At 41.2% G+C, this 19,470-nt stretch overlaps 3 protein-coding genes across 3 annotated transcripts; 2 read left to right on the top strand and 1 right to left on the bottom strand.

Moving 5' to 3' along the window:
- The first annotated feature begins 4,478 nt into the window (after positions 1-4,478).
- lysmd3 (LysM, putative peptidoglycan-binding, domain containing 3) lies at positions 4,479-9,163 on the top strand. The gene is made up of 3 exons (XM_080044051.1): positions 4,479-4,600; positions 5,831-6,107; positions 7,450-9,163. The coding sequence occupies exons 2-3, from the start codon at positions 5,841-5,843 to the stop codon at positions 8,152-8,154; spliced, it is 972 nt and encodes a 323-aa protein (XP_079900177.1). The 5' UTR covers positions 4,479-4,600; positions 5,831-5,840; the 3' UTR covers positions 8,155-9,163.
- A 57-nt stretch (positions 9,164-9,220) lies between these two features.
- Positions 9,221-15,157, bottom strand: polr3g (polymerase (RNA) III (DNA directed) polypeptide G). The gene is made up of 8 exons (XM_080044062.1): positions 14,929-15,157; positions 14,625-14,759; positions 13,684-13,813; positions 10,084-10,149; positions 9,934-9,993; positions 9,779-9,843; positions 9,444-9,572; positions 9,221-9,328 (listed from the first exon to the last, which is right to left on the bottom strand). Exons 2-8 carry the CDS (start codon positions 14,733-14,735, stop codon positions 9,242-9,244), a joined length of 648 nt encoding a protein of 215 aa, XP_079900188.1. The 5' UTR covers positions 14,736-14,759; positions 14,929-15,157; the 3' UTR covers positions 9,221-9,241.
- Positions 15,158-15,403: 246 nt separating this feature from the next.
- Positions 15,404-19,422, top strand: mblac2 (metallo-beta-lactamase domain containing 2). The gene is made up of 3 exons (XM_080049484.1): positions 15,404-15,949; positions 18,139-18,353; positions 18,706-19,422. Exons 1-3 carry the CDS (start codon positions 15,508-15,510, stop codon positions 18,877-18,879), a joined length of 831 nt encoding a protein of 276 aa, XP_079905610.1. The 5' UTR covers positions 15,404-15,507; the 3' UTR covers positions 18,880-19,422.
- The last annotated feature ends 48 nt before the right edge of the window (positions 19,423-19,470 follow it).

The following is a 19,470-nucleotide window of genomic DNA, read 5'->3' as shown; positions in this document are numbered from 1 at the left end:
GGATCCTCTCATCGGGAACAATATGTGGTTGGTCAGGCCCGCTAAAGAGACCTCAGGATTGTTGGCCATCGCCGAGGGCCCGCCGCTTTCCTGTCCCTCTGCTCCAAGGACAACAACTACTAAAACACGATACTGTCTCCTGTGCGTAAGCATGAACTTACAAATGATTTCTGGAATTCCCAGAGAACATTGAAGGAGACTTATTTTACGACATGAACTTGTTCACTCGTTAAATCTAAAATCAACTTTAGCAGAGTTTTCCAGAAATGTGTCAGTTTGGCATGATCAGACCTGATTAAACCTCTTCAAGTTAAACAATAGGATGACGTGAACACGCTTGGATAGTTCCTGTATTATGTGTCGCTTGGGTTCATACTCAATGTTCATTAGAAACTAGCAAATGCAACATGAGCTACATAAGACCCTGGCACTAAAAACTAATTATTTTCAGTTTTTTTGAGAGTGGTATTGATAGCTTTCTTTTATCTAGTGCCATTGTTGGACATTTCATGTATTTATATTTTCTTCTTTGACCCCATAGCACGCCCTTTGTCTCTTCAATGTCTCCTCATGGAGTCAAGAGCCCTAATTATATTGTCTGCCCACAGCAGTGCTGTTTTTCCCCGCATTGGCCAAACATCATTAACCGAGAAGCAATAAACTGAAATAACACTATACGCTGGACGAGATTGCTTTAAACTAAGTTCTGTTTAAGTATGATTGTATCCAGGTCTTAGAAAATGATTCTGATAGCCTACCTTAAATCTTAATTGGTCTTCATTTAGCCTTCAGAACAGACAACTGTTTACATTTAAAGAAAGAGAAAACTATTAAAAACTGAAAGGCACCAATAACTCATAAATGCTCATATTTACAACTATATTAATTTTACAATTATAAAGCTGTACTTAAAATGTATGGGAAACCTTCCACATCACAGCTCATCACAGCTCTGCATACACATGGCTGAGAATATGTTGCTCCAAAAAATGCAAAATTGGTTAGGTGTCTTAAAGTGTTAACACCTATGGTTTATACACTCAAAACCAACATTCACTGAGCCCAGTCGGCTTCTTGCATCGCGGGAAAGAGGCATACATTTTTTTACACCAAAAGATTAGGAATTATCCTACTGGATATACAGTACTTCTGACGGAAATGGCAATTTAAGGGAGAAGTGGAAAAGTAGGTGCAACATTTAATCCTCTCATGGTGAGGAAATGAAAACCAGACTATATTTAATAAGAGTGAGCAGCAGGTCTGCTGGTTTTCTCTTCCCACATCATGAATGAAAAATTGAAATGCAGAACACTTACCGGTACTGAGAACACAAATATAACGATATTATATTATATATTCATTTGTAATAACGTGGTATGAATGAAAAAAAATCACACAATTATTAAGTTGCAGGAAACGTAACAACAACAAACAAAAAAGATTTATGCAGATATCAGATGTCAGTGAAATAATATGCCATTACTGTAAATCCTAAAAAATAAAATATTAACATCTGCATACTCTTAATAGACTAGCTATCACGACATGCAAAAGTTCCAGTTGAACTTTACAAATGTGCTTCATTCAACATATAAAGACATCCTTTACAATTCTTGGCCCCCCAACAGTGATCCAGAGAAGCTGAGGCGGGCCCAGCCTGTTGCAGGGGCGGTGAAGTGTATGTAAAGCTGTGCGTTACATCTACTATTTCCCTCTCACCCCACACACTAGGAACACAAGACCCGTCATCCCCAGCCAACATCAATCTCATCCCATCCCCAAACGTGCAACACTCTGGCACCTTTTCATCAATGGACAAGGTGCCAGAGTTTATGGCACTGTCCCCTTTTGTACCGTGCAGCCATTAGAGGGAGGGAGACAGAAGGAGAGAGAGGCAGGCAGTAAAACAGTTTCCGCCCAGTGAATCACATGCAGACCCTCACACAGGCGACTGGGGGCTGACCCCTGCCAGGCAATGACATAAACACTCACTAACAAAGGACCATGAGCTCCCACCAAGTGTGGATCTCAGAGGATTCCAAATCCACAAGAAAACAGAGTGACTGTAAACTGTGGGTTTGTGATGATGGAAAGGCAGATTGTAGGTATGAAGGGGGAAGAAAACGTGAAGATTTCAGGGCAAGTTTTGATGGAAACAAAAGGGGAGAAGAGTGTAATTATTCAACTGATTCAATATTGTCACCCATTATTTTATGTTTTTGTAAACAAAGATACAGTATAGGCTACATTTCAGAAACAGTAAACAGTGAAGGCTGGCGCTGAGGAAGAGCAGGTGTGAGTACTGAATGGGTACAGAAGCAGCTCTCCCTCCCTTCCTCCACAGTGAGAGAAAAGGATTTAACTCCGCTGAGGCTCCGCAGAGGAGGCAACAAAAGAGATTGGCAAGGGACGCACTGAGATGACATCATGTCAAATCAACTAGAGATAAGGTGGACATATTCAATAATTCAAGGAATTAAATAAAAAGATATTAACTGGTGTAAACTACGGAGCCTGGACATCTGCGTAAAATAGGCAAAGAAGCAGCGGCGCCAGCAAAATGAGGCTTCAGGCACCGCTCGTTGATTTAACAGTATAGCAGCACATGTGCAAAACTCAAAGTGTGCCAAGATTACTTATGGCCCGAGTAAGCCTATAGATATAGTCAACAGAGCCTTTATGAGAGGGTCTCCCGGCTCACCATGTGTGGCAGTCCCCCCTGAATTGTTGTTTTATTTCAGTGGGAGAGAGAAAACCCACACAAAGCGCAGTAATCACAGTGGAGATCCTGGATGTAACCATGGAAGCGTTTGTCTCCGTCCTCAATGGGCTACCCGGCCATTCATTTACTGATTGCGCTGAATCAATATTTAGGCTTTTCAATTTTATTAGCTGCTCCGAGGGGGATTCTTGGCAAAGCGCAAAAAGAAATTAGCGGTGGCCAACCACTTTTAATCGTTCTCTTATATAGTGTTATACAATATGTCTGCTTGAGCTGTCTGGCATAATTGATGAGGAGTAGCCTATCGCTATACTCATTCATTTGCTCTCTTTATTATCCGCACTATTAATCTACCACACTGGCAACAGCGCCCTGAGTCACACCAAGCATTAGACTGACTCACTTAGGCTACTGAAAAATAAATAGAAGCCAAGTGCATTGTCCCCGAGACGGTCCAACAACCATGTGTCAGCGATTGTCATCTTTCTGTGAAATTATCCCGCAAAGTTTGGCTGATCGACACACACATCCATTCTCCACACTCTCAATGAAAAACAGACAAATACAAAATAAATCAATCATAATAAATCGTTTCCACTCACCTGACACCTTGCTTGGCCGCTCTGTCCAAGATGAAATAGGCTACTAGAATATATCTGGTGCTGAGGATAACATCGATAAGTGATCCCGGGGTCTTCAGCTCCTTCTGTTTTCAAACATCAGTCAATAACTGCATAGTTGTTTTGAAACAGGTAAATAAAAACCTACTGAAACTGGGCTTTCCTTCGGCAGCTCTGGGATCCTGGTGAACAACATGGGATGAAGCAGCGCATGTGTCATATAACGGGACTGAAATAACAAGAGACTGAGCGGTCGCTCGGTCTGTTCAGGACCTTCTCTCTTTACAGCCAGCTCCAGGCTCCTTCAGCCATGTGAGAGCTGCTACTGCTAGTGTAACTACTACACACACACGACTCCGCTGTTCCAACGGACAGATTAGTTTGCGGCTACTCAGGGACTCCAGCTCGTCCCACGGTCGCTGCCTAATGAGACAAGATGTTTTAATCCCATTTGTGTCTCGAGGGTGCTCAGTGTGGCGGTGGCGGACAGCTCCACCCTGTGAACTGAACACACATAGAGCCAGCAGGCAGCTCTCCCCTCTGTTATTGTCAGTCATACAGAAAGTTTGCAACTTAAGTGAGAACTTCATCACAAGTTGGTTAACATGTAAAATAATAACCTGATTCGTCGAAACGTATGCAGTGTAATGCATAATTAGCCTACATGAGGCCATAACCACGTAGCCTACCATGTTTTTCTACGTTCATTCAAAAATAGGTGTCACGCTAAATTCGTCCGAAAGCATTTTTAAAACGTTAATACAACTTTCTGTTACATTAAAATATGTAGGCTTATTTAACTAATATAGGCTAGCATAGGCTCTTGTGTTTACTCTGCATCTTTTTTTTACTGACTTAATTTTGTAGTTTAGGTAAAATTATCCTCGCATTAGTTAAGGTAAACGGCACGAAATTAGTTGCGGATATGAAAGTCGAAATAAAAAATAATACAATACCAATTTAAAACCAAATCTTGTTAGTTGAAATGCATGTTTCTAAAGTACGGGCCCTAGCAGCTAGGCTATTATCTTAACCTTTAGCGCCATCTTGCGATTAAAAGCGAGGCCTTTCTTTGGGAGGCGTCAGTGCTGACGTCATTACGTAGCTATGCTGTTGACGTGGCTTGAGCAGCGGTAGCGGATCAACTGTGGCTAGCTGCAGATAGGTAATTTACCAGAGGCAAGGTGAGACCTGAGACACCCCAGCGGCGGTATGGATATCATTCAAGATAAGTGATTGATCGCTGTCACATTTTCAGGTGAGTGTAGTTGTTGACTACTTCCTCCACATATATCATTCGTCGACTGTGACTACTGACCGGTATAAATGTAAAACTGTTACTAGCCACAGAAAATAGGTGGACGCTAGTTAGCACTAGCTTAGCCTGTGCATATGGTTCTCGGTTTGCTAACGGTGGACCTGAGCAGAACATCACAGCCATGATCACAGCCCTATGAGTACAAGACCAACCTGACAGTTCATGTAAACCACTGATTTGGTGGCTTAAACAGTGGCGTTTCGAAAATGGTGTAGTTATTTCTATTGGACAAATAAATCAACTTGTCTATTGTGCGACGAGAGAGAAACTAAGTAGCATTAGCTCTGTTGTTTTATTGTCAATTCCTTAGTTAAATTGCAGTTAACCTGGAATTTTAGCCGTAGTCACCCTTTGCAATCTTAGCTAGCCACTCACATCTCTTGCGTGCTTGATGAAGTATGTGATTGCTGATAGCTCGGGAATCTGACATTCGGTTTAAAGTGGGAACCTGTCTGCTTGGTTTTGCTCATAGTTTACAGCTGTGCTGGAGGAAGTGATACGTTTTTATCTGACAAGATGCCACATTAGCTGCCAATGTTCCCATGGCCCTAAGCCCTAATTGTTACATAAACAGAGAACCTTGAATCCTGGAATGGTACTGCCTGTAACCTCACTTATCTCACCGAGGCCCAACCTTATCTAACTATGATTTGAATGTACACAACTGCCAGACAGATGGACTTTAGTTTGTCTTCTTAGTATGCTGAACAACGTGAAAAAGTGCATCATCAGTCACTGTAAGGGAAGCTGGCTGCACATGTTATTTAAATTTTTCAGATAAATAAATGCAGGTTTGGTCATGTATCACACAGTCCAGCTTTCATTCAGTGTTTTTATATCTGTATAATTGAATTATACTGGTCCTTTTATCTGAAACATGTCACATGTGGGTTGACATTAATGGATGTCATGGTACAGGCCAGGGTCATGATGGTCATTGTTAATTATAAAGAATGTTGTGTGCCTTGCATGAACATACTGTATTGTATTATTAAAAGAGATCCCTCCCTTGTTTTAAGCTGTACTCCCTGTTAAATGAACATTGAGTTAGACTCAGTGATGCAGCTTATTAGTTCACACGTTTCCCTAAAAGATAAAACAAATGCCTTTTTGGCACTCCCAAAGAATATGCTGTACAACTTCAGCCTATCTCTGCTCTTCCCGACACAGCGAGGAAAAAATGTCCAGCAGAAGCCAGCACTATGGGTTCCAGTCGGCCACCCTGGTGCAGCCTGCCAACGGCGGTCACGCCTATCTGTTTGGAAACAATGGCTCGGAGAACGACCTGTCAGAGGAGGATGGAGAGAGCTACGAGCTGCGACCGCGTGGCAGGGAGAGGCTGCGAAGGAGCACCTCCAGAGAGAGGCTGGAGGATATAGTCTACCTGACCAGAGATATCCAGGAGGGTGACACACTGAACAGCATTGCCCTGCAGTACCATTGCTCAGTACGTCTTTGACCTGTGTGTGTGTGTGTATATTTGTGTGTGCAAGCATGTTTGTATCTGGCTTTCTCCCTCTGAATGGGAAGTGGCCACTCCTTAACATATAGACAAATGTTCTCCTCCCTTATGCAATTAGGGCTGAGGCAAACATTTATTAACTTACTTTTAGATGGATTAACTAAACCAGTTAGTCTAGAATTCTAAGAATGATTAGTTACTAAAGTCTATTCAGTTGTTCTTAAATGCTTTTCAGCAGTTATATTAGATGTACTCTAAAAGAGAAGCTTTTTATTTTTTATTGTGTATACCTTCTATTAGAAAATAGAAATACAATATCTTAAAATATATATCCACCATTTCCTTATGTTAACAAAATACTAATGCTCAGAAATCTCATCCTCAAATCTATACTACTCCACACCATCCCAGGTCTTTAGGCTGAACTACTACCCTCTAACAACAAGTTATTTTTGGTTTGCATATTTAAATGGGGCTATACGGTAACAACTATTAAATTATAAAAATCTCGTATCAAATGACAATGTGAAAGGAGTCACTAGCAAGTAAAGACCTCATAGCTTAAAAGTGCATCGTTTGGCTGTCTGGCCTGCAACTTTACTGTTTTGGTTCACTCTTACTGCTCTCTTAGCATTGTATTTAGCCTCAGCAGACAACTGTTTTCACAACAACAAAAAGCTCTAAAAAACCCACAGAGCACAAAACGGCAAACAGAAGACAGACACAGTAAGCGGCTAGCTGGTGAACAAAGTTAAGCATATAGCAGCTAAAAAAAGACAGATATTTCCTTCAGGAGACTGTAGAGACAAACCTTTAGACATTTATTTGCCAGGTAGACAGAAAAATGAGTCCAAATGAATGATAACGGTTCTCTGTACCTGCTGGATAACATATCAACTTAAAAGGTGATAATGTGTCGATGACTTCTTCCCTCTGCCCCTAAGTCCAAGAAAATATAAATGTACGTACAAATCTAAGGAGTGTAAAATCTAATTAAACAATTATCTTATAGTGTTCCCAAATATTATGGAAAATAATGTTTTCACTCATCAATACAAGTGTGCAAAATGGAAAGGCTAATTAAAATGTTGAAACATGTTATTTTTTTCTAATAAACTTATTGTCATTGCAACCATTCAGGTAGCTTTACAGGTTTTCTTATGATAAATCATTTGGATTTCTACAGTTGGCATTTCAAATCATGCATCCTTCTTTTCAACAAACGCAAAGGCTGCCCTTCTCAGAGCCCATAATATCAGTTATTGTGAAACAGCACCTCGTCCGTAAGCAGTGTAATGAATTCATCTTTCTTTTCTGTGTCTCCTAGTTGGCTGATATTAAGCGTGCCAACAACCTCTTGACAGAGCAGGACTTCTTTGCCCTGCGGACGGTCAAGATTCCTGTGAGGCGCTTCAGTGTGCTCACAGAGACCCACAACACTGCACCTCTCCCATCGGGCTCCCCTTCAGGTTCCAGGCGCCTGCCCCAGGTCTCACTTCCCTCTCTCCCCACAGAGTCCTCCACAGACTCTTCTTCTTCTTCCTCCACAGACAGTGTGGAAGGATTCCTCCTGGAGAAGGACAAGGACATTGAGCGGCTGGTCAAATCCACAGGTCCGTCTCGTAGCAGCCTGAATGAGGTTGTGTCTTCTCTAACACTGCAGCAACAACAGCCACTGCTAGGAGACGTGGAGTATAAACCAGTACAGAGAAAGGACCCATATTATGGTGCAGACTGGGGCATGAGATGGTGGACGGCTGTGGCCATCATGCTGGTTGTGGGCATTGTCACGCCTGTGTTTTATCTGCTCTACTATGAGGTTCTCATGAAGGCTGAAGTCAGCCACCATGGCATGCCTACACAAGCTCACGATGACGTGCTTCATGGACATTTGAATGGCAATAATTTAGAACATCCTCCTATTGGAGAAGGGAACAATGCAGGACATGGGAATGTTGGTAACGGAGGTCAACAGGGATTCGGTGTGGACAAATCAGCAGAGGGTGACCACAGAGGGCATTGGAAAACATAACAAGGGATGTTAACTTTTCACACGTGTGTTGCTAATTAGGGTTGTTTGATTAGTTTTTATAGACTTAAGACATCAGTGCAATCTGTCTGACAGTCTCGCTTTATCGCGGCAACAGACATTTATACAGTGTTGACAGACTGGGAATATTGGTGCGACCAGTCATTCCTCGTGTCGGTCCCATTTAGGTTTATATGCTTTTTATGGTAAAGAGTATAAACAGGCTGAAAATATCAAATGTTATGCTTGGCTGAACTATTTTGAAAATAACGGATACACCTCAGAGTTATCAATGTAGCCAATAGAATTGAGGTGATGTTTTTGTAATCATCTGTGCATTATCAGTGAGCAACACACAAACTGTAGACTGAGTTCAAACAGACAGACAGCAACGGTTTGAACGGCTGCTGTTTATTCAGTGATGGATCATAAATTCTGTACATTTGGTTTGATTTCAGTCGGACTAAATATTTTTTTTGACATGTTGAATTTTTTTTTCAAATATTATTGCTGCCATTGTGTTAATCTAGAATTAATTGACTCCAAGGCCAGTGAGCATTAGTCTTTACTTACACCAGCTAAATTGTTTTAGAATTTCAATGAGAATTGCTGGATTTGTTTTCTTTCTTTTTTTGCCTGCCATGAGATAACTGCATTTTCTTTTTCATTAAAAAAGACAGAAAAAACCTCGAAAAGCAGGGTGAGAAAATTGGGAAATGCACAGTATTCCATGACTCATACTTGTAATAACGTGAAATTTTAGACTTTGTAATATAGCCCTTTTTATTTCATCTTGAACATTTCGTGAGAAAGCATAACGTGTTGTTTACGGTATGTGCCTTTCAACCTGTGGAAATGTGCTGCAGGCTGGGAAAAAATAAATACATCTATTTTGAATAAATTATTGCCTGTGTGCACACAGTTTGGCATTTCTTATTTACATATGCTTTAAGTAAAAGCTCGCCTCAAAATAATAATAAAAAAAAACAATCACTAAGCTAAATTGTCATTTCCAACATATATACAGTATTTAAACGAGAGGAACATTAACATAAATACTGTTTACTTCCACAGTGCATGAGTAACAGGCTCAGTATGTAGCTTCAGCATCCATATTGTCATCACTCTCTGCAGCATCTTCGCCATTGTCAAAATAGCTGTCAATGTAGTCGTTTTCCTACGGGGTTACAAAGGAAAAAGAGTCAAATCAGCTCTGCATCTTACATATCAAACACATTAAGTGTGTGCTTACAAATATGGTAATAAAAATGTAACATTATTTGTGATCTAACCTCTTCAACATCCTCTTCATCCAATTCTTCCGCTTCAATTTCCTCTTCCTCCTCCCCCTCCTTTCCCTTCTTCTTCTCGGTCTCATCATCTGATTTTTCAGGGTTCCCATCATCTTTCTTTTCTAGTTCCTGAAATATTGAAATGATAATTTAAAAGAAACACAACAAAGACCACGTTCTTAGTACATATTGTATACACCCTGAGCTCATATATACACCACAATAATTTGACACCTTCATAAACGGCTACTTGATAAGTCACAACATGAGAAGATAAATAGTACATGGAATGCTTAGTAGTAGAACACGGAACAAACGAGTAAGGAAGAACTTACATCTAATTTACTCAGCATCGCCTGCGATTCTTTTTGCGATACCTTCACAGTTTTCTTCTTTGTTCCTGTCGGATTGAAGCATATGGTCTTAATTCCTATAATCAAATAATGGAGTCCTGGTGCATACTGTACGTAATGGCTTTAACATGCTGTACCTGGTTTAGCACGAGGTTTTTTATTTTGGGGCATCAACTCTTTTGGGAAGAGGTTCCAGTCTGAAATATGAAGAATAGTATTTCCATTATTTCTTTTCAATTCAATTTGCTTTAGTCACAAGACGAAAAGACAGTATGTTATGCAAGTACCTGGAGTCCATTCCTCATCGTCCAGCTGGCGTTGCTTCAGGTATCTCTCTGTGTATTTCTCAACTTCTGTATAACGTAAAGAAGATACATTTTAAGTTCACTCTTAAACAAGTCCCAATTCACCATCAAATTCAGCAGTTAATGAAAGCCACAAGTGCATCAAAACAAACCTTTGGGTCCTACTAATGAATTAGCCACAATGGGAATCAACAGATTCATTGGTTTGGACTATAGGGTCAGCAATTGTTGCTGTATGTTATGTAGGCCTGCCCACACAAATGGCTGGGCCCCTGAAAACCTCCAGTCAATGGGCCTCCCTTACCCATTACTCCTATCAACAATGAGTGTGAGTGCGCTCATCCCTCAATAAACACATACATATCTTATCAACCAGGGGCCTATTGCATAAAAGTGGAATAAAGACATCCAGGATGATTGATAAAGCCAGCCTTGACAAAGTCTAGCCTGGTCACTTTGGATTAGTCAGTTGCATAAACGCCAATCCAGGATGTAAAGGGGCCGCTTTGTCAAGCCAGGTGTAAGTAATTCTGTTAAGTGCCAGCCCACACCTTTCAGAAGTAGACCCAGAGATCGAACACAGATTTACTGATGGAAAAATGGAAAAGACGGCCCATTTTCCCACAATGCCTTGCTAGTTTAAACCGTAAGTCAGGGGGCAGTTCATTTCATACAGGAGATGTATTCTCTGCCAACTGTTCTTGATGTCCCTGCATTGTTTTATGATAAAATAGTTGACAGTGAGCAGTCTGCAGGTGCATCTAAAAAAATTAATATCATGGAAAGTCCATTCAAAAAGTTAAACTTTCATAGATTCATTACAAGAAGTGAAATATGTCAGGCCTTTTTTTGGATGATTGATTGATCATGGAATAAAAAAATCCAGTATCTCAAAATATTAGAATGTTCGCCCCTTCCTAAACTATTTTAAGAAACCGACCACAATAATTGATGAGTAGCTACCCCCTCCCCTCTTTTATTTGATTCAATTTTATTTCTTTGTGTTTTGTTTCATGTTGGTTGTTTTTGTTTCTTGAAGTGTGTGTGTTTCTGTTTCGTTTCTGCTATTTTTAACATTATGTATTATTTTGTGTACTAATTTCTTAATGCAGGATTGTTTGTAATTGGGTGTGAGGGTGGGGTATGTATGGGGGAGGGGGGAAAGGGGAAACAATTTATAATCCATTGTACTGCAGTTGCTTTGCTACTCTGTGATTTAATAAAAAAAACCTTTGAAAGAAAATATTAGAATGTTACATACAACCAATCAGAAAAAGGATTTATAATACAGAAATGTCGACCTTCTGAAAAGTATGTTTATTCTAGATTAATTTCACTTCATGTGTAATGAATTTCTAGAATATATTTAAGTTTCACTTTTTGAATTCAATTACAGAAAAAAGGAATTTTTCATTGATACTGCATTTTGTTTCAGATGCACCTCGATATAGTTATAAGTACAAAGTGAATTTATTTGACCCACACTTGCAACGTCATCTGCCATCGATAATCAATTGTATAAATATAGCCTGCAATATGAACAGACTATCACATAAATTATTGTAATTTATATCATTGCATCTTAATCTAATTATAATTAAGTTAATTATAAATGTTTCAGGTTAAATAAATAAAAAAGAAGAAATATTTAACTAAATGACAATGCAGTCTTTTATGTGGTACCTTAAAACAGGCTAATGAAAATAAAGCAATACACGGAAGATCATGGAATAACTGTTAAACACCTTGATTTCAGATCGGAGTGACAGCTGACTGAGCCAATCAGGCAACAGAATAAGTTTATCATTTACGTTTAGCCTGGTCGGGACCAGGCTAAACGTAAAGGATAAATCTCCATGGTAACTTATGTCCCTCCGCTTTTATGCAACCAGATCATGGCTAACGCAAGCCAGGATAACCGAAATATCCTAGGTTAATCCCTTATCCTAGTTTTATGCAATAGGCCCCAGGGACTTGCAGGGACAGTTGGGGGAGCAAGGGCTCATTATTATTTTAAAATAGTAGCACATTTCTGACTTAGCCCAGCATACCTACCCATTTATTTTGATTCCCTTACACTCACACAATTGTTTAACAGATCAACAGATCTCTACAAAATAATCAGTTCACTCAGAGACATTGTTCTTCTTTAGTATTCACTAAAGCAAACAGTTTTTTCACAATTTGCACTTTTTCTATGCTACTAGTTTCTGGTAAGATACATTTACACTAATTGACTGCACCAAATACTGCACTTTTTTGTATTTCTGCACATGACATTAAATAATTTGAATTATTTTGGTGGTATTGTTGAAATAAAAAACAACATCAACAACAAATTCTTCACACACAAATGAAAAAAGGCAGTTCTCTACATGAATAACCAAACCAACCTACCCTCAAAACTATAAAGTTGGCCTATGTTTGGTTGCAACATTTAGGCTTAGTAAATTATCCTCTCATCACTGCAAAAGCACTGAAATCATTACAAAAAAAGTTCTTAATCTTTGAACAGGATGATGCTGCTCGTCAGCTTCATTGTGGTATGACCCGGCTGGTTGGTCAATTGGCCAGGTTTGTGAAAAACTGGTCAGACTTGGCTGGTCATGTCAACCTGAAGATTTATGTCAAAGCCTTTAGAAGTTATAGTCCCCAAAGGGAAATTCTTTTTCACAAAAATGTACGTTATGTGGAGAGACAATTTAAACCTGTTTGTAGACTGAGGAACATTACAGAGTAACTATTGAATGTAGAAGAACTACAAAAAGGTACCCAACCTGTTTTTTCATGGGGTCCAAATACTTTTCACAACGACACCCAGACACAAGTAGCAGGTATGTGTTTTCCGTGAGCAGGAACGACTCAGGAAATATAATCCAGACAAAACTGTTTAATGTCAAAACCCAATCTTGTCACCTTTTGGCACACAAAGGGTTTATAGTATGGATTATGTTTGAAACAGTTACACTCCGCTGTGCTCAATCTGAAACATTTTGAACATTTCTGCTTTTCTACTGCTTTTTAAATGGCCGTAAGCGGAGCCGTGGCTCTGTGTAAACACCCAACTTTGAATAGCCTAGATATTGACATAAATATAAATATCTAAAAATAAAGTTTAGCTTAGTTAGGTTCTTGGCTTCCAAAGACCATGGGCCCCCCCAAGTGGCTGGGCCCTAGAAAGCCTTCCCACTTTCTACCCCAATATGAGTGACTCATAGGCAGTATATTAAGTCTAGTTATAGTTATCACATTAAGCACCTAAAACATAGATTTGACAACTAAAATTACTACTTGTCATTAATATGTTTAGTTCAACGCTTAACAGGTGATCTCTGAAAGGCCCTATCAGGCCAGACCATATGAATCATATCAAAAACAGCCAGTTGAGGAAGCAGCTGAAACTGAATATTCTGCCATACGTCTCTCTCTCTCTCTCTCTTTACTTTTCCCAGATATGGCCATTATTAAATGTCTGAGGTCCTAAGTGCTGCATTATCTTCCCTCAAAGCAGCCAATTGTCTTGCCAAAAGCATTTCCGTTAGATGTCCGGTCAGGTTTCTAATGCACTCCTCTCCTCCTCACCTGATTTATTGGAATGAGGTTTGATGTTGTGAGGTAGCCGTTGCATTGTTCCCCTCATCTCCTGTTTTAAGGCCAGCATGTAGTCCTCCTCCTCGCCAGCCTTCAGCGGCACTGGCTTAAAGTCTGTGTTCTGGAAAAGGATAGATATTGAAAGGGGACATGTTTCTTTCTCGATATTGTTTGCCTTTGGTGAACTTTATGGGGCAGCGGCAGCAGCACATCCAAAAATGTGTACATTTATTAATGCAGTTTTAGTGTTACACACGTTTTTTTTTTCATTTGTTTGAACTCGTCTGAATGCAATTGTATCCATTTTTGGAGTCAGCGGTTCTGGAGAACGCTTGATGTCAAAATCACTTTGTCAAAATCAGTGCATATCTACTCCTGCCCCGCTACTTGTACGTACTGTGTGCGCTGAAAAAAGATCTGATGTTAATACACAGCCTAGGCTCTGTAAATGGGCATATCGCTAGCTACGGTGGGCCCCTTTCTTTACATAGCCTTTTGTATACATACCTGTTTACAGAGCCTGCCTAGGCTGACCACCCTTATTTGTTGCATCATGCATCAATAACAGAAGCATTTTCAAGCAACTGATAGTAGCCTATGTCTGTTATAAAGGATGCAGAGACAGAGGCACTTACAGGCTCATAACATGATCATGACGAATATTACTTATAAGTTACACAATTTTTCACAAGTTATACGTTTGTTTCAATATAAAAGAACATACACTTTGTCGTTATTCTACTTCTGAATTGTCATGAAAATCATCCAGAACTGCAATAAAATACCAGTAGGTTTTGATCTCTCTCCCTGTTATTTTATGCCATGCAACACTTTGAAGGCTCAGGGATGGGTGAACTTAATATACTGTAATGTGATATGTGATGTCATCGGGGCATCGCTGCGTTTGTGTGTGTGTGATTTTCGGTACTTACTGGAAACAGCGGAGTGGGCCCCACCCTGGCTTCTGGCATGCTGCCCCTACCGATGCCCAGAGCCTCAAGGTTGAAGGTAAAGGCAGCTACTCCTCGACCCTTGCCTGCCATGACTGCAAGCCTCCTCTTTACCTGCTGCACACACAGTCCACATGCGTCCAGTCAACTTCACTGTCAAACACGTGTTACACACAGCAAGTTAATGTAGCCTACTATTGCATGCATTGCCTTTCGCGTGGTCAACGTTAAAACACTACATATATTTGAAACTTAGAAACACAGTGCAGTACGCTGTTATACTCACTATGGGACTGTTAGAAAATTGCTCCAAATGTGGAGACGTTAAATCCTAAGAGTCTGTGTATGTCAGGACAACTCAGCGGCATTTAGCCTTTGCTACGTCTCCATGTTTTCACTTTTCGACTTCACTTTTCATTAACATTCAGCTACCCGTTTTCATCCGTTGTTCGCCACGTAAACCAACTCCAGAAATCACTACATTCAAAAGAAAACCTCATAAAGCTAACGTGTAGTTCTGCTCTGCTAACACCGGCGTGTGGACTCTGTAATCACACTACACTCGACTCAGCAGTTCGTGTGTGAAATCGTGGCTTGCAATAGCCCCGCCTATGCATGACGTACAAGCAGGCGTGGTTTATCAGTAGCCAGTAGTAGCGCGCCTTAGGGCCGTCGTCACACCTCTGTTCGCCCAATGAGCACGCTCTCTTGCTGCAAGGGTGTGTCAGGCGGCCACCATCACCTGAACGTCAATGAAAACATATCAGCTCTACAGCTATTAGGCTAGTTACACCTTCTCCGCTTCAAAATCCCCCGGACAGCACGATCCTCGCAGCAGGCTACTTCGACAAGTGCATGAACTGGGATGTCTGCCAACGAATGGTACGCTCACAAATCGCTCGGAGGCGATCTCTTTTGGATCCAGGAGCGATTCTACCAGTCCGACAACCGGGCCAACATCTGGCTGCTCCGCGGTACGCACCAAGACGTGGTGATAGACACCGGCCTGGGCTTGAGGAGCTTACCTGACTACATCGACGCCATGGGGCTGCTCGGCAAAGACCCGCAGAGGAAGAACCCGCTGCTGGCCATAGCCACCCACGCCCACTTCGACCACTCGGGGGGTCTGCATCAGTTCCAACAGGTGGGCGTCCACAGCGCCGAGGTCGAGGCCCTGGCCAACGGAGACAACTTCGAGACGGTCACCTGGCTTAGTGACAGGGAGATAGTCCAGGCTCCCAGTCCAGGGTGGAGGGCAAGCCAATACAAAGTCAAGGCTGTGCAGCCCACACACATTCTGCAGGAGGGTAAGTAGCCTATAGCCTTCGTAGATTAGATCGTAGCAGTGATTTGATGATCTGTGATAAAAGCTCAGATCGTAAAGTCTAAAAGCATTTCCCTAGAGATAAGCATAATGGTCGATACCATTAGAATATTTTTAATGGGTGAGTTTGAGCCCAGTGGCTATAGTTTGCACATTATGTTCCCCCCTTTAGAATCCTTTCTATCCATCCCCACAGGAGGATTTCATCTCACAGTGAATTTCACATTAGACCAAAAATGACTTGCTTAATGAATGCAGAAACACACATGGCCTACACATGTTGATGCATGTAACATGTGAAATATGGTGTAAGGTTAGGGGTACGAACAAGGTTTTGTTTCAGGACGGATGGTGCAAAGCTTATGTTACAAAGATGTGATTTGTTCTCCTTGGACTGCAGTACAATGTGAGGTGATGGGCAGGGCTTATAGAGGTGTAAATATTATTATAGACAACATTACATGACCTAGGTAAAGAGTGCAGAGACAGGTCCTTTGTAAACCAGGGCCCACTCTAAGCCAACTGTATTGGATGAGATAATAGAGACCTTACTTACTGTCACCCATATGTGTACAGTGCAGTACTGCAAGTGTAAATAAGTGTAGTGTGAGGTAGGGAAGTTGAAGCAGGGGTGATGCCCTCAAACTTAAGTTAAGAAGCTTGGGGGCAGCACACCCTGCTGCTCAGCTTTTGCTGAGCTGGAGGATTTTGCCCGGATGCTCTTGTGTCTTTTCCCCAGAATAAACAGCATGAGCATGAGGAGGAGGAGGGGACAGTGTGGGATGGGTCTTTTAAAATACCAGAGGCCCTGTTTGTCCACTGTGTAAATGTCATGGATGGAAGGGAGAGATGTCCCACTGAGGGACTGACTTCATTATCTTCTGTAGGGACTTTAGGGTCTGATTTGTTTAATTTCCAAAGCCAGAATGTGATTGGGCTTGTTATGACGCTGATGATTCCTCTGTAGAAGGTGGACATGGATGGGCAGCAGGGGGAGGTTGGCTCTCTTTAAGTGGCAGAGGAAATAGAGAAGCTGTTGGGCCTTCTTGATCAGCAAGGTGCAAGTTTGATGTAACCAGCTGAGGTCATCCGTGTGGTGTGGTGGGCCCTTTTGAAGTCCATTGTCACCTCTTTTGTCGACATAGAGAGACCAGAGGGTTGTTTACCTAACAGCAGAATGCCAGCCCCTCCATCTTGTCTGTTTCTGCTGTCTCATCCTTTTTGCTGATTAGGCCCACCAGCAGTGTCCATTATCCTGTTACAAACTGTGAGGTGTTAATGCTCAGGATGCCCCAGCTTCCGGGGAATGATTGTGTGGGGAATGCTCAACTTGAAAACACAGTCAGTGGAGCTGGTCTGCTGGGGGGGTCCACTTGTAGCCTAGTTGCACTAATAGCACACTGTCACATTTACAGGCCCAGGGTGGCAGCTGGGTACGTACATCAGTGACGTGAAGAAATATGTTTTGTTTGTTTGCGGCTAATGTGCTCATCCTTCATCTGATTTCGGCCTCTGTTACTTCTATGAGCGAAAGTAGAAAAATACTGGAGAGATGGGCCACGCTTATGGAAAGCATCCATAGAGTATTAATAACAGCCCTGATTAAACCCTCACCTGCTGTGCTGGTAGCAGCTACACATTATGAATCACTAGAATTGACTCACAAAATGTTTTCTTAGAATTTTTCATTGATTTTCAAGATGGTCATTGCACCAAGATTACAACACAAAGGATGATGCATTTGGGATGAGCAGTTTTGTTTTTGTTGGAGTTTGGACTATAACTTGATAGCGTCTTTAATATTCTTACAGCATTATTTCTGCAATTCGGTCAATATGCTGACTTGTTCTTGCTGTGTCAGAGCCGCTGCTGCAGTGCAGATGGGATATCTCATTGCTTGGTGTGTCCATTTCACTCTCCTGTCACACTGTACAACTCATATCTGGTCAGGAACAAACCATTTCTATACTAATAGTGATACAAGAAAAATAGATACAACCCTGGCTTGATTCCAACTAGCCAAATTATGAGAATCAAAAGGATTTTGGTTTTGATGGAAGTCTGGGAATGGGATGCATGTGGAGTTAAAGATACAAAGTCATGTTTGTATGTGTGAATGATTTTTAATTAAATACTATGTTGTTCCTATCTCTCACCCTCTCATCTGTGTAGGTGATGTCATCAACCTGGGTGACAGGCAGCTGAATGTGCTCCACATGCCCGGTCACTCTAGGGGCTGCATCTGCCTCCACGACCGTGAGAATAAGCTGCTGTTCAGTGGAGACGTAGTGTACGACGGCGCCATGATTGACTGGCTGCCCTACAGCCGCGTCAGTGACTACATCAGCAGCTGTGAGCGCCTGGTAGGGCTAGTGGACAGCGAGCAGGTAAAGAAAAAACAAGATTTATTATTAAATAGCATGGTTAATGATGCTTATGACAGAAGGTTCCATTATATCTACCATTTTAGGTGCTGATCTGACTTTTATTTATTACCCTTAGGCCTCAGTAACTATCAGATATTAATGTTTACTTAATGATTCTCTAGAAAATGTTAAGAATGGAAACTTAGTCATTTCAATGTAAATCAAAAGATTTTGCAGATATTTTCACTCAACACTAATGGACACAGATTGTCACCCAGAAATGTGCCAAAAACTGATGATTTAGGAATTCATGTCGCATGTACTGTGTATCCCTTTTTAAAAGTGTTTAACAACAAGCTATTTCTTTAAACAGGTTGACCAAGTCCTCCCGGGACACTACAACGCGTTTGGTGCGAAGCGGCTCCACCGGCTTGCATCCACGTACATCAGCAGAGCCGGAACGTGCCCTGCAAAGTTCTCCACGTTTGCTTGGAGCACGGTGGCTGGCGTGGCGCTGCGGGCATGTAATCCACGAAGTGCCTGCTAATGAGAAGAGGGGATGACGGAGCCGGAGGAAGCACATGCTGGACATGAAAGAATGCGACCCTCATTTATCTGTAACTTGATGTAACATTATTCATTTACTTATGTAATCCAACAGAAATCCTATAATTGCCAAACTTTGTGTAAAATTCCACTATTGGGTGACATAAGTCAATAATCAGTACCATATGAAGCATATAATATATAAAGTATTTATTAGTGTGATTCTGTTCTATATTGATGAATATGAATTTGTTGAGTTAAATATGATTATAAGTATGTTTTTTTAATACTTTAAGCAATCGTGAAGTTATTATAGCACAACAATGGTAGAACTCTGCACTGCAAATGGGAGGAAGGGACCTTTAGGTTCTCCTCTGAGGCATTTGAAACAGAGTCAATATGGCCATAGTATTTCTCTATGCATTTTTACAATGCTCAGCGAAGACTCAGTGTTGACTACCTCCAATCTTTGTAAAAGTGCTTTGTACTATTGACAAATCAAAGGCTTTGCTACTGAAACATTGACAATAAAGCCTGTGTTCTACCCGCCTTTCTCGATGCTTCTACAAGACAACCACAGTTTCTAAGTGAA

This window comes from Ammodytes marinus (assembly GCF_949987685.1).
Source record: "Ammodytes marinus genome assembly, chromosome: 2".
Taxonomy (NCBI): domain Eukaryota; kingdom Metazoa; phylum Chordata; class Actinopteri; order Uranoscopiformes; family Ammodytidae; genus Ammodytes; species Ammodytes marinus.
This window is presented reverse-complemented; position numbering and strand designations above follow the sequence as displayed.

Bases quoted from the DNA above. Each gene is read 5' to 3' on its own strand.
- mblac2 (XM_080049484.1), top strand. From the start codon at position 15,508: ATGTCTGCCAACGAATGGTACGCTCACAAATCGCTCGGAGGCGATCTC. The intron at 15,950-18,138 runs GTAAGTAGCCTA...TCATCTGTGTAG, and splicing joins CACACACATTCTGCAGGAGG to GTGATGTCATCAACCTGGGT. The intron at 18,354-18,705 runs GTAAAGAAAAAA...TTCTTTAAACAG, and splicing joins GGCTAGTGGACAGCGAGCAG to GTTGACCAAGTCCTCCCGGG.
- polr3g (XM_080044062.1), bottom strand. From the start codon at position 14,735: ATGGCAGGCAAGGGTCGAGGAGTAGCTGCCTTTACCTTCAACCTTGAG. The intron at 9,844-9,933 runs GTACAGCATGTT...TCAATCCGACAG, and splicing joins AAAACCTCGTGCTAAACCAG to GAACAAAGAAGAAAACTGTG. The intron at 9,573-9,778 runs GTAAGTTCTTCC...TCAATATTTCAG, and splicing joins CGATGCTGAGTAAATTAGAT to GAACTAGAAAAGAAAGATGA.
- lysmd3 (XM_080044051.1), top strand. From the start codon at position 5,841: ATGTCCAGCAGAAGCCAGCACTATGGGTTCCAGTCGGCCACCCTGGTG. The intron at 6,108-7,449 runs GTACGTCTTTGA...TGTGTCTCCTAG, and splicing joins CCCTGCAGTACCATTGCTCA to TTGGCTGATATTAAGCGTGC.